This window comes from Pipistrellus hanaki (assembly GCF_964339955.1).
Source record: "Pipistrellus hanaki genome assembly, chromosome: 4".
NCBI lineage: Eukaryota > Metazoa > Chordata > Mammalia > Chiroptera > Vespertilionidae > Pipistrellus > Pipistrellus hanaki.
Window position 1 is genome coordinate 49,077,627 of NC_140506.1, and position 14,429 is coordinate 49,092,055.

Genomic DNA, 14,429 nt, shown 5'->3' on the forward strand with positions numbered 1-14,429 from the left:
TCACTTAGGCTTTTATATATATATATATATATATATATATATATATATATATATATATATATATATATATATATGAGATACTCGTTAGCTGTCTCCCCACTAATATAAATGTTTCCAGCAGAACAGGCAATTCCTGCTCAAAAGAACAAAAATAGATGCGAGAAGGATCTGATCTAAATTCCTTTGTTCATACATGAACATGAATGAATTACTCACCACTGGAGCTTTTCCTTGTTTTGGCTAATACAGAGGGCAAATTCAATTTGGTTTTTCTCGGTACTGGACAGAGAAGACTGATATTTACGATAGAGAAAATCCCATCCTTCAGTGGTCTGGGCCCCCACAGCAAACACTGCCATTGTCACATCATTGGGCAGCCTGTGGGAAAGAGCACGTGGGTGAGAGTCAGAGTTGTAGGAACTGTGTGGGGAAGCAAAATGGTGACCAGTTTTGAACTGATAAATGACCTCATGATCAGAAATGCAAGCCTAGAAATCTAAACAAAAATAACCTTTCCTTCAATTAAATTTTTTGAAAGAGGCAAAGAGAAAATATCTAAAACTCAGTTGTAAGACTTCTCGAAAATGTGAACATGAAATGCCACTTTTACAAACACCTATGTGTCTAGCACACTTTAATGACACTGGGTGACTCCCAATAGGTGGTCACTCTTCAAGCCAAAAGCAAGTGTTTCAAATTAGACTCATGATGTAATCCATGAACAAACATTAGGAATCCAATGGGACCACCACTTAGAAGCATGTCTTTCAATGGAAGCATGTTTACTATGGGCTTAATGTTTCCCAGATGGGATTTAAGACCCAGATATACCTAAGTATAGTGAGAATTAATTTTCAAAATAGAGGAAGAACTGTACTTAGGCAGCATCAGCAACTACTATGCACCTCCTGTCAGGGACTTTGGAAACACAAAGAAACTACTGCGAGAGGCATCGCCTCTGTTCCTGGCAGTGCGGCTGTCTCGATTCTGGTAGATTTTGTACCTTTGGCCGCATAAAGTGGGAACTATTCTAATCCCCTTCTAACTCTCCGTATATTTGACTTTTGTGCATAGAAGTTCCCTCCTAGCATTACTGCAAGTTGAGAGATACACAGATAAATCTTAAAAAGTAATTTATTTTCCTAAAAAGGGAGGCCAGGGAGACTTTTTGTAGTTGGTTTTGCTCCCAACATGTAGCAGCAATGATGGAAAATAGAAAAGGCACCCCTTTTCATGAACAAACTAGCTGTTTGCTAAGGACAGACCTCAAATCTCCATCAGATTCCTTCCATGCTCTGAAGTAGCCTTCTGCCCTCTGCACGCAGGGCTGATACTTGCGCACACAGGCGAGGAGGAGGAGCTGGCTCCGCAGCATTCGCTCTGAGACAGAGCCCTCGTCAGTCCAGGTCTGCTTGTCAATGAGGCCCCTCAGCAGCCTGATGAGAAAGCCCTGAGGGAAAGCCACAGTGTCAGCAGTACAGTCCCAGGTTCCCGCATGTTTTATGTAATCCAGTACACTCAGGTGAGGGGGATATTTTACAAAGTGTAATAACAACTCTTATTTCTAAAACCATGCAGTTCTGTTTATATAATAAAAGGTTAATATGCAAATTGTCCCCTCAACTGGGAGTTCAACAAGGGGGCGGGGCCAGATGGCCAACGGCCGTGTCTCCTCCCAGTCTGGTCAGACCCCACCCATGCAAGAATTCATGCACCAGTTTCATTATAAAAGTTGTCAGACACAAGAAATAATGAACTATTATCTTTCATAAATATGTTTATGTACTTAAAATCAAAATAAACTGCCACTTTAAAAAAATAAACTAAGAGAGTTTATATGACTACATTTTGAAGGCAAATTTTACAATGGAACTTCATGACCTTTTGCCAAAAAGTAACTTTGTACTTCTTCAAGTACCTGAGTCCCAGAAAATCTTAATAGCAACCATCATAATACAGAAGTAAAATAAATTAAAGGATTTGCAAAAGAAAGGAATAAGAAATCCATGAAAATTAAGTACAGAGTCTCATAGTCCCATGTCTACTTTCAATGCTAAAATAAAACCAAATATCTTTGCTAGTCAATCCAAATACTAAGTTAATTTTTATTTACTTTTCTTTTATATATATTGATATATATATATATATATAAATATATGTACATATATATTTACACACACACACACACACACGACAGTAAGAATTCTTGCACAACCATATAAAAGCAAATCACTTAAGTAACCACTCAGTTTATTTGAGGCTTTTACCTTGAATTGAATTTCCACTTCATTCATATCTCTTTTCTCCATTAACTTATACATAGGTATCAGCTCATTCAAACCTTGGAACACAGGCATAATTTCTGTTTCATGTTTCAAATATAGGGTTAAATCCAAGGCTTTTTCGATTGGTAGCTTTCCAATGCTGGTCAGGAGATACCATGGTGAGAGGTTTAAAAGAAAACTTAGGAAATCAACTTTTTGTTTCAAAAAATATTTTAACAATCTACCAGCAAAAAATTCAACCAGTTATTAATGCCCCTCATAAATAAGGATCTTTCTGTTAGTATCTTTTCTATCATAAATAAGACAACATTAGCATGTTTGCACAGTGAAGGGAGTTGCTCAAACACAATAGAGCTAGGGTTAACGAGTTAGGACACAAAGCAGGGCAGGGTCTGCTCCTCTACGAAATGTTGGACTGTGGCTGATCTTTGGTCGGGATTTTGATCACAGATCCTTCAGGAAGCCTAATCTGAGAGACTGCCACTCAGCTGACATTGTAAGTCTCTGGGGTCAGCACATCCTCTTCTCCATTCCAACAGAACTGAATATGGATAAAAACCCTTCGTTATAGAGGGTTGGTGCTAAAAGCCTCAGAGGTAAGGTATATGCTCATAAACACAGCATCCTCTAAGACTTAAGATTTAAGCAGCAGTATGCTACAGAGGGGAATATTTGTAGGCATGAGGAGACAGCCGGCTAACATCTCCTATATTTATCCCCCTTTGCTACTTTTCACCTCAAGAGGCCCCAATGAGGACGAACTTGACATTTAGAGCAGAGGACATGGGGTGTGAGGAAAATTATAAATCATTCCTTTCTACCTGAGGACTTCTGTACAGCCTAAATACTGAGGAAGTATAAGTTTTTGTCTTGCAGACTATTTCCTTAATAACCATTGTCATGGAGCAAAAACTCTTAAGAAAACACTCAACAGCTCAAAGTTCATTCGTTTGGGCAACATTTTATGAGCTGTATTCCATTAAGAGGCTGTGAAGTTCAGGAATCCGAGTGTGGGCAGGGGTGGGTGGAAACCCCTTTAACCTAGCGGGGGGAGGAACCAGATCTATAGAGCAGAGCCAGGGCCAGAGAAAGCCACAGGTCAACTCTTTAGAAACCAGCCAAGGAGCTTCTCCGGGGAGTATCTCCTAATTTTCTACACTTTTGCCTCTATGTGATCATAGTTGTTAATGAAAAAGGTTAAAATACAGATGTTTCCTTTACCTGACTCAGCAGACACAGACAGGAGGTTAACCATACGGCTACAAGCAACCTTGGATTGTTAGAAGAACTTAGGGAAAAAACACCCTTCAACTTCCTATTAGCAATCAATCATTTCCATCTTTAGAAATCAAGAATTTGAGTGATAACAGCTGCTTTCAGAAATAAACCAAGACTCTGAGGAGCATGTATTACCTGACAAGCTGAAATGCATTGTTAATGAGACTGGCCCGATCATTACTGCTGATTGCTGTGTGGGTTCCTTGTAAAAGGCCGGTCAAAGAATCCCATCCATCATCCTCATAATGCACAATGTAATAGCCATTCATTCCCACGTTAAATTTGATCCATTCCACCTCTTCTGGGAGGATGAGCACATCTAGAGCAAATAAAATAAATTATAGCTCTATGTTCTCTCTTGACGGATGAAAGCTTTTCTGATCAGAGACTAGACCACGAAACTACAGGCAAGTTTAGTACTGAAAATGAGTTTCATATTGAACAAGTTTCTTTTAGAAACCAAAAACAGCATCCCCATCGACAAAAGCCAACACTAGTTTTAGGCATCAATTTTGTGAGATTTATAGATCTATGAGAAGAATGCAGCCACGTTTCAGGCCATACATACGATATAACCCAGCAATGTTAACAAAGTAATGGGGATTTTTCATTCATAATCCCTTCTCTTTATCATTACATAAATCAACTGTTTTAATCTCTATCTGGCAAGATACTGGCTTTTTTTTTTTTCCCCCCAACCAGATAGGATTTTCAACCTTTAGTCTTCACTAGAAAATGAAAGCCAGAGAGCTGCTGAAGATAAAGGTGGACCTGGTCCTTTTCGTTTTAACCAAGATAAATAGCCAAAGAAAGGCGGTATCTAAATCCTGCACATTTCTATAGTTCCTTCTTGCGTTAACCTAGTTACTCCCCCAACAAATTACCCGTTTTTGTCTTCAGCAAAAATTTCTGGGCCGATTCTGATTTGCTGGTGATGAATGTCAATGGAACATGCCACAGGTACCTAAAAGAAAGGAGGATGAATTGCTCATTTGTTGATTCAACTTAACAAGTAGTTGTTAAATCACCTATCACGTGCCAGGCACTGGCTAGTTTAAGAAAGAATGGCACCAAAGCTGCTACATACAAGAGATCAAAATACCCCTCTTTCCTGTTTTCCAGGCACTATTCATCCTTCTCAGGCTCCTTAAGTAAAGTTAGGAATTTGGGCTCAAGTGAGCCCTGACAGCCTTTACAGTGATTGGCTGGGAGCTCAAGAGCCGAACTTAAGAACCATGACCACTAGTAATGGCACAAATTGACATCATGTGCCTCCTAAATCATACACTAAGAAGAACACATCGCTTCTATGGAATTCCTACTAATGATGCATAAGCTGAATGTGATCATGAAGAAACAGCAGAAAATCAAGCTGGAGGACATTCCATAACATAACTGGCCTGTACTCTTAAAGAATAGCAAGGTCAAAAAAGACAAAGACTGAGGAGCAATTTCAGAGAAAAAGGACTAAAGAAATGTGAACAATTAACATAATGTGACCCTAATAGTGATCCTGCCTGAATCAGAATATTTTTTCTTTTGCTACAAAGACATTATTAGGGCAGTTGGAAAAACTTAAGGTTTACATTAGATAATAGCTTTTCATCAAATTTATTTCATAATTTTGATAACTGTATTATAGTTATATACATAAATGTTCTTATCTTTTAAAAAATACCACACTAAAGGATTTTGAGGTAAAGAATTATCATGTCTCCAAATTCTCTCAAACAGGGGAAAGCCATATATATAAAATCACACATATATATGGCATATATGAAGAGAGAGATAGATATAGAGAAAGCATATCTTTACTTAGAGAAATGTGGTAAAAAGTTAACATATATCAGGGTTAAAAATATATGAGAATTCTTTGCACTTTTCTTACAACTTCTCTATTAAGTGTAAAATTACTTTGAAACAAAACATTTTTAAAATAGTGTCCATCTAGAGCCAGTCAAGCTGCGATGTGTCATTTCCAGTGATGTCCTTCTGTCCTGTCAATCTGGCAAACAAGTTCCAGGATCCAACTCAGACTTCCCAAAGAAAAGAATTGAGTCTCTCCCTAATTCCCAGAAATTGTAATTTCCAGGCACTGTTGTAATTTAGTGACAGTTACTTAGATCAGAGCTTATTACAAGCCAATTACTGGACATCCGCATCCCGTCAAAGTACAAAACATGATAATTATACATCATCAGCTTCACCGAGATGAACCAAGGTTTAGAGCAATCTCCATTCTCCTGGGGAGATGGTGGTGTATAAGTCAACTTCATAGGACGTGCAGATTTGATTGAAACATTTTAGCAATAAAGGTAAGGGCACTATTTCAAAAATAAGGTTTTATCCTGCAAGGCAGATGTTACCGAAGCAACCAAATGAGTTTTCCTCCGGGCCCCTTACCCAGATTCCGGGCTGCCCTCAGAGCCTTTCATGTAGTGCTCCTGCTTCAGGTGGACGTTCCTCCCCTTCATGGTGACGGTGATCAGGGGAAAGCCCTTCTGCAGCGTCCAGGTGTTCATCATGGTTTTCACATCAAGGCCTTCCTGTTGCCAGTGCTGGTTTATACAGAAACACACAGATGCGTGACCCACATAGACCCAACTAAGAAAAGGCAGAGCCGAGCTTTTGCTCACAGACGGAGCTGCTGTCAGGGGCCACCTCCCCTGTGAAGCTCCTTCTCATCCCTCCTTTGCTCCCAGCCCCTGCCCTGCTCCTGTCCCTGCTGTCTCCAACCACAGCACGTGGTCCATGAAAGCACTGACAGTTACTTCTCGTTCTCTTTCTGTAAGCATGTGTGTCTTGAGAACCGGTACCATATCTGGTTCTACTGGGCATACCTTGGGCGTGGCACTGGGCACACAGTAGGCAAGTGCATGCATGAATGAATGGAAGTAGAGAAGGGAAAGTGGCCAAAGCCCAAAGCGGTAACACCCAGATGGCCCACACTCCACAGCAGTCATGAGCTCACAAGAGGATATTTTCTTTGATACTAAGAAAAGCTTTTAAGAAATATTTAAAAGTTAGTAAAAGGATAAAACAGGCTTTAGAACTAATCTTCAAACTTCTGGAGAAAGCTGCCTCTAAAAACAAACAAGCCAAGAACATAAACATATGATGGATGGAATTCTGTTAAAAAATCTCCAGACTAACCCATAGCTGCCTAGGAAAATAGTCCATAAGTCCAGATAAGCAGAGATGTAGACTGTTCTGTGATTCAGATTTCTTTTTTCTTTTCTTTTTTAATTCTTTATAGCTTATTGGTTAAAAACACAAGTTGGAACTAAATTCACATCCCAGCTCTGTAGTTTACTAACCACATGCCTTTGGATGTCATATTCACATCTGTAAAAATAGGGATAATGGTGCACCACTCACGGGCTGACTCTGAAGAGGAAAGGCGATAATGCACATAAGTGCGTAGCACGTGCCTGCTGCGGAGTGAGTGCTCAGGAATGCTCACTGCCATCGTCTGTTTCCTTCCAGGTGAGGAGCTCTGGAAATGATCGACACGGCCTGACTGATAAAGCCCCAACTCTCACAGAATCCTGTCAGAAATCCACTGCCTCACCGAGAGCGAAGCTGAAGAAATTAGTATCGGTGAGACGCGTTACCAAAGGAGGCTGTGCGACTCCCTGGTGCAGATAACGTTTTAAAAATGGTAAAAGGCTGTCAGTCTGGTATGGTTTAAACGCAGTCTTATCAAGAGCGAGGGTGATAGGATCTAGGGCCTCAGAGCGTCTGGCACAGAGCCGACCTTCAAAGGCTGTGGTGGGAAAGAATGCGAGGAGGGGCACCGTGAACAGATGTAAAAACTTACTGAGGATGAAGATGAAGGTTGACCCCGAGAGCAAAAGCCTTCCATCCTTTGTGAGCTGTCTGTAGGGCAAATCTAAAAACCGAAAATATACACGTCACTCTCAGGCAGGCCTGTAGAAAACCTTCATGATTCTTCTCAGAGGGATTAATATGATTACAAAACAAAACCATAACAACAACAAAAACACCCAAAATGATAATAAACCTGCCAATCCCAAACACAGAGATACACAGAAACATACTCACGCTTGCCATACTGTTCCACAGGTCCTCGTTTTTTGTGTTTTTATAACTATACGTCTGGAGATAATGTACAATACCACGTTTAAATGTATCGGCACTAATATAATCTCTAAGCATATTCAGAATACAAGATCCCTGAAAAAAACACACACAAAAAAACACAGTATAAATAAATGTTAACTATACTTCCTCAATCTAATCCACCATCACACTTTATTTTGGAATAATTTTTTTAAAAGTCTCCCTTTTTGGAAGAATTTCCTAGGTCCCTTTAAGGTAGAGGTAGTCTCCCTTTCCCTTTGGCTCTAGGAAAAGTTGGAGGTCACAAAATTGGCAAAGCCTGGATCCCTGAATATCTACATGAAATGTATATCCCTGCCTACAGGACTGGCACTTATTTTCTTGATATACTATAGGCCCAGTGCATGAAATTCGTGCACAGGTAGGGTCCCTGGGCCTGGCTGGCAATCAGGGCTGGTTGGGGCCTTTCTTCCCCAAGCTGCCAGCTGTCGGATACTGCTGGGACCTTCCTTCATTCTGTGCCACCCCCTGGTGGTCAGCGCACATCATAGCAAACAGTCAAACTCCTAGTCAGTTGAACTCCCAAGGGGACAATTTGCATATTAGGCTTTTATTATTTGTATATATATAAAAGCCTAAGCAATTATTAAGACTGTTCGGCTGGTCACTACGATGTGCACAGACCACCAGGGAACACTCAATGCAGAAACTGCCCCCTGGTGGTCAGTGCACTCCCACAGCCAACCTCCTGCAGCCAGCCAACGTCCTGAGGTCCCTCCCCCTGGCTGGCTGGCCCTGATCAGACCCGACTGGGTCTGGGAAAGACAGCCCTGATCAGCCCCAATCACCGGCCAGGCTGAGGGACCCCACCTGTGTACAAATTCATAAACCACGCCTCTAGTATAGGATGTGTGTGTGTGTGTGTGTGTGTGTGTGTGCGCGCGCGCGCGTGCGCTACCCACCCTTTATCCACTCATCCATCAATGGACATTTAGGTTGTTTCCTTATCTTGCAGTGAACATGACAGTGCATATATCTTTAGGTTAGTGTTTTCATTTTCTTTGGATAAATACACAGAAGTAAAATTACTGGATCATATGGTAGTTCTATTTTAATTTTCTGAGGAACCTCTACACTGTTTCCCATACTGGCTGTACCAATGTACATTCCCAACAGTATACAAGGGTTCCCTTTCCTCCAAATCCTTGCCAACATTTGTTATTTATCTTTTTCATGGTAGCCATTCTAACAGGTATGCAGTGATATTTCATTGTGGTTTTGATTTGTATTTCCCTGATGATTAGTGAAGTTCGGAACCTTTTCATGTTACCTGTTGGCCATCTGTATGTCTTCTTTGTAAAATTTCTATTCAGTTCCTCTGCTCATTAAAAAAAAATTGTATTGTTGTAAGTATTACAAATGTCCCATTTTTCCCCCCATTGACCCTTTCTAGCCTTTACCCACTTTGCCACCCCCGGCCTTCACCACACTATTATCCGCCCTTTTTAAAATCAGATTGGTTTTGTTCCTGAGTTGTATAAGTCCTTTATATATTTTGTATTCTAACCCCTTATTAGATATGTGATTTTCAAATATTTTTCCCATTCTATATGTGGCCTTTTCATTTTGTTTCTTCTGCTGTGCAGAAGCTTTTTAGTTTATTGTAGTCCCACTTATTTGTTTTTGCTTTTGTTGCTTGTACTTTTGGTGTTGAGTACAAAAAGAACATTGCCATGACCCATGTCAAGGAGCTCTCCCCTATGTTTTCTTTCAAGATTTTTACATCTAAAGTCTTACATTTAAGTCTTTAATCCATTCTGTGTTAATTTTTGTGAATGATATAAGATATGGATCCAGTTTTCCCAACACCATTTATTAAAGAGACTGTCCTTTTCCAAAGGTATATTCTTGGCTCCTTTACCATAAATTGACCACTTATGTGTACTTTATTTCTGGACTTTCTATTCAGTTCTATTGATCTATGTGTTTATTTATACCTGTTTTTGTGTTGTTTTTATCTCCCCTGCACTATTACAAAAACATCCAAGCAAGAAATACTTTTCTGTTTGCAACAAACAAAACACCAGCCAAGCACAATGATAAATGACACATTTTCCACCTCAGTGAGAAGACAAAAGAAATGGTGACACTGGAAAGGAAAATGGAAAAGCAGAAACCTGACCTCATAAAGGAGCCATCACTTAGCTGCAGCCTATGTTGCCAAGGGAAAAAAATACAGGCCCCATGTGACCAGAAGCCTCCCCTGCTCCCCCAAGAGAAGCCATAAATCTGGAGTTTTATGTAAAATCTCCCAATTATTGAATGTTGGAAACTATTTCCAATTCTGTTATTAAACATGTTGTGTAGGACAATACTTTGCAGTTCAACAATGTACACCATTCCTAAAGGCATCAAATATTAGGCTACACAAGGGTAAGAATTTTTGCCTGGAACAAAGACAATGCTCAATTGAGACCTATTTGTTAAATCCATATATATATATACAATATATATGCCTAAGCGACTATTTGACCATTCAACTGATAGCTATGACATGCTCTGACCACCAGGGGGCAGAAGCTCCGACCAATAGGTTAGCTTACTGCTGGGGTCCGGCCAACGGGGACTGGACAAGATGAGCTGGACACACCCTGGAACCCTCCTGCAGACCCTCCCCACCCCTGATCATGCACCAATGGGGTCCCTTGGCCTGACCTGTACCCTCACACAATCTGGGACCCCTTGGGGGATGTCAGAGAGCTGGTTTCAGCTTGATCCCCACAAGCCAGGCCAAGGGAACCCACCAGTACACGAAGCCATGCACTGGGCCTCTAGCAATAAATAAAAGGAAGAGTTTTGGTAAGCCATGAATTTTCAACTTACAACAGAGTAAATAAAGTATTTACCAAAAAGTAACCTTTAGGATTATGAGACAAATTGCAAGTTAGACTTAAACGGGTGAACTCTAGCCAGCTCAGTTCAGAACAGAAGGCAGTCAATCCGGATTGCTCCTTATGAAGGGACAGTCACCCCACAACCCTAGCTATAACCTCTCCACCCCAGTATTTATAAATTTTAGTATCCAAACTGCCTAAGTCCATTATAGTCCATTTTTACCTTATCATAAGAAACCTCATCAAACATCTCCCGAATCTGAGCGGGATTCTCCACGGGTGTGGACACAGGGTGGGAGGAATTCAATGCGTCTACCTCCATCGCATCAAAACACTTGCCAAGAAAATAATCTTCCTATTGAGACAGAATACAGACACATCAGTTATGATTTACATGTAGATGAAAAGTATAAAGGGAGGATAGCTTGATCTGGGGCAACAGATTTATACTTCAAATTTTTGGTCCAATATAATCTGTATTTCTAGAATTTACAAAATAAAATAGAACTACTATCTTCTAAAGAGCATCTAAGAAACAATGGTTTTAGGTAAACATTTTACATTTCCCTCATCTTAAATATTTACTTATCACTTTAGAATAAAGAAAAGTTCATATTAACTTAAAAACAAACCATAATGCCTTTAATTAAAAAATAAAATAAAATAAAACAAAACAAGAAACTAAAACTTATAATAATTTCAAAATTTCCAATCAGCCTATATTATTTTAAAGCAAAGAAATTTAGCTTTAAACGCATGTAGCAAAAGAAAAATGGAAGAGGACAAATTCCAACTATAACCTTATTATTAAGGCCTATTAACCAATAGAATAATATGCCTACCTAGTCATTTTTAAAGATTATGTGGAAACACAAACATTTATGATCTATTATAGTGTAATAATTGTAACTATGTATATAGGGAGATGAATATGAACCATTGAAATCATTATAGAAGAATAAATAATTTTTTTACATAAAGTTTACATAGTTTTTTAAAAATTTTACTGCATGTGATTTTCTCAAGTTAAACAAATGTCTTTTAAAATAACATATAGAGGTTCCAAAGCAGTTACCTTAAGCATAATTTATTTGATTTGGCAAGTAGAATTCTACTGAAATAGCAATCTGTAGCTAATACTTCAGTGAGAAAACTGATGGTTGGAGAAATTATACAGAACTGATAGGCTTTCATTATTTCTAGTTCTCTGATATTAGAGGAGGACAAAATTTAGTATAATTTTTACAACCATCCTAGGTTCATAATTTATTTGGAAATAAGCATTTGTGATATATATCTTCAAAGTTCACAAGCATTTTGGGAACATGAATCTATATAAACTCCCAAAGAAGCTATTAACCTATGAATTCTGTCATCAAAGCTCAGTAAATATTTTCCGGAAACACTGAACAAAACAACAGATTAACCTAAAATGTAAAAAAAAATAATAAGTAAATGCTTCTTACAACTTTCAGTTCTGGATGAGTCACACTGACAGACACAAACTCCATAAACTTGGCAAATCCCTCATTGAGCCATAGATCATTCCACCATTCCATAGTGACCAGGTTCCCAAACCACTGGAAGGAAAACATTCCCCAGATTATTCACACATTTCTATGGAGACTGGTTTATCTACACAGCCATAAACATAAAGCCTTTAGAAGGAAATATATTTTACATGTGTAATGTCCGTTAGATGGATGTTAACGTAGTCAAAGAACTCATATTTTATCAAAAGAAAAACATCTTAATGTGCATTATAAAACATGGTATCTAATGCTTTTAAAGAAATCACTTTTCTTACAGGAAAAAAAAAAGGCAAAGTAGACATTGTCCCTACACGATACGAACAGCCTCATATGTCCCGTGAAGCAATTTAGACAGTTTCCACTGTGTGAGAAGTGTGAGTGGGCTTCCGTACCTGGTGGGCGAGCTCATGGGACACGGTCATTGTGATGCCAAGCTTGCTTGATGCAGAAGCCTTTTCCACATCAAACAAGAGAGCAGACTCCCGATATGTGGTCAGTCCCCAGTTTTCCATAGCACCAGACTGAAAGTCAGGAATAGCAGCAAGATCTTGGGGTGGAAGCAATAAAAATATACTTAAAAGCTACACATTTTCCAAACACCCTACCTTTCAGAATGGGCGGATGTAGTAATCAAAAGGAAGGCTAAGCTGCCCGTGTGGACTCATGGAGTTCTAGATTGGAAGCAGCTTTCACAGTGGAGGAAAGGCGCCTGGTGACTCATTCAGAGTCACTGAGCTACCCTGTGACAAAGTCAGACTCGCGTCTCAGGCCTCCTCACTCCATTTCTAACTTTCTGACAAAGAGTTTAGGATTGAATAATGTTAACAACTGACTCAATAATCCACTCTACTTTGAATTCTCAAGACCTCCATACACCTAAAAACCTCAAACACAAAATAATTTTAAGGGGTCTTATAAGAAAATGCAAATTTTCTTCCACTGTGTAAATTCATTCATTCATTCAAAAATTATTTATTTTAGCATCTTATGCAAGTATGTGCGAATAATGGGAAAAGTGTGGCATTTGCATTTTGCTGTCTGCCCACAGACAATGTTGGGTTTCTCTTTGAAGTCCCAAGGCAAAATTATTTCCATGCCACGTGCCTCAGGGACTGTATCAAGACCTGCTTTTACTATCACTAGTTTACTGAACAGATCAGGGGTGAGGAGGATCAACCCAATGGTTGACACCTGCCAGGGTTTTAAAGACTTGAGGGACGGGTGCGATAACCACGGGGATGCTAATTAGGGGGATATAATCGATGGCTGGGTTCAATAAATGCCACAATGTGTAATATCTGTGCCAAATCTCTACCTTGTTTGGGTAAGGGATACGGAATGCTAAAATAATCCTCATAAAATTCCAGAAGAGTCACCGCAGCATCCAGTGCATAGTCTGCCTGATTGATCTTGTCTGGCACGGCGTACACGGACACCTGAAGAGAAAGGCATACGGACTTTACTCAAACGCCATCATGGCTGCTCTCCACAACTGCCTGTTTACCAGCTTCATATTGAGAACAGGGTTGCCAATATCAAAGAAGGCAACTGGAAGTTCTATTTCTTGTATTGATGCTGACTGTTCCTGATCAACTCCCCTTTTGAAAGCAGCTACAAATGCCGGATAACATACACAAGAAGGTCTCTTTAAGTGTTTTCATGCGACAGTGATAAAGACAACTTAGAGGCCAGAAGTGAAGTGACAGGAAGAGCCTCAGAAGTCAGAACAATGCTGCCAGCTTTTGCCCTATACACTAGCCCAATACAGAGCTTTTGTTTTCACGGTATTGAAAGACTCAGGGGACAAAGTTCAAAGCCTGTTTAAGATTGTCAGTATAACAGGAAACGCACCTGAACAAAAAGACATGCCCTTACTGTAAGCCAGTGTTTCCCAAAGTGTGGTAAGCGTACCCCCAGGGGTACGGGAAGAGTTTGGTGGGGGTACGCGTTGCACCGGAGTTTGGTGGGGATATGCACTGCACCGTGCTTAGCTGTGCCTAATTCTACGTTCTCATGAGTACGAGGGGTACTCAGCGTTACGAAAATTATAGAAGGGGTACACATATGTCAAAAGTTTGGGAAACACTGCTGTAAGCAAACCAGAAATAACCACCCTCTTCCTCAAATGAGTGCACTGAAAAAAGATGGTTTTCAATCTTTGCTACTATATGGAGAATCTGAACCAAAAGCTAACCTTCATGCTGTTTAACAGTTAGATTCACAATAAGCAGATGGTCCAAAAACCCAAAGCCAGTAATTCAATTTAAAGTGCCGTCCAAAGTGCTTCCAGTCACCCGACAAGAGCAAACCCAAATTCTCTCTGGAAGAATCCACCTCTGACACAGGTCATACAAGCT

At 39.8% G+C, this 14,429-nt stretch overlaps 1 protein-coding gene across 2 annotated transcripts in view; it reads right to left on the reverse strand.

The window, feature by feature from the left end:
* ERAP1 (endoplasmic reticulum aminopeptidase 1) overlaps nt 1–14,429 on the reverse strand; it is a 36,066-nt gene that overhangs the window by 7,572 nt on the left and 14,065 nt on the right. For both annotated transcript variants that reach the window (XM_084881949.1, XM_084881948.1), the window contains exons 5-16: nt 13,388–13,508; nt 12,465–12,619; nt 12,007–12,120; nt 10,764–10,895; nt 7,629–7,760; nt 7,384–7,455; nt 5,967–6,121; nt 4,448–4,527; nt 3,699–3,882; nt 2,268–2,424; nt 1,266–1,450; nt 217–378 (exon numbers count right to left, since the gene is read on the reverse strand). In XM_084881949.1, coding sequence (XP_084738075.1) covers nt 217–378; nt 1,266–1,450; nt 2,268–2,424; nt 3,699–3,882; nt 4,448–4,527; nt 5,967–6,121; nt 7,384–7,455; nt 7,629–7,760; nt 10,764–10,895; nt 12,007–12,120; nt 12,465–12,619; nt 13,388–13,508 — 1,649 coding nt within the window. The remainder of the gene's footprint in view (nt 1–216; nt 379–1,265; nt 1,451–2,267; nt 2,425–3,698; nt 3,883–4,447; nt 4,528–5,966; nt 6,122–7,383; nt 7,456–7,628; nt 7,761–10,763; nt 10,896–12,006; nt 12,121–12,464; nt 12,620–13,387; nt 13,509–14,429) is intronic.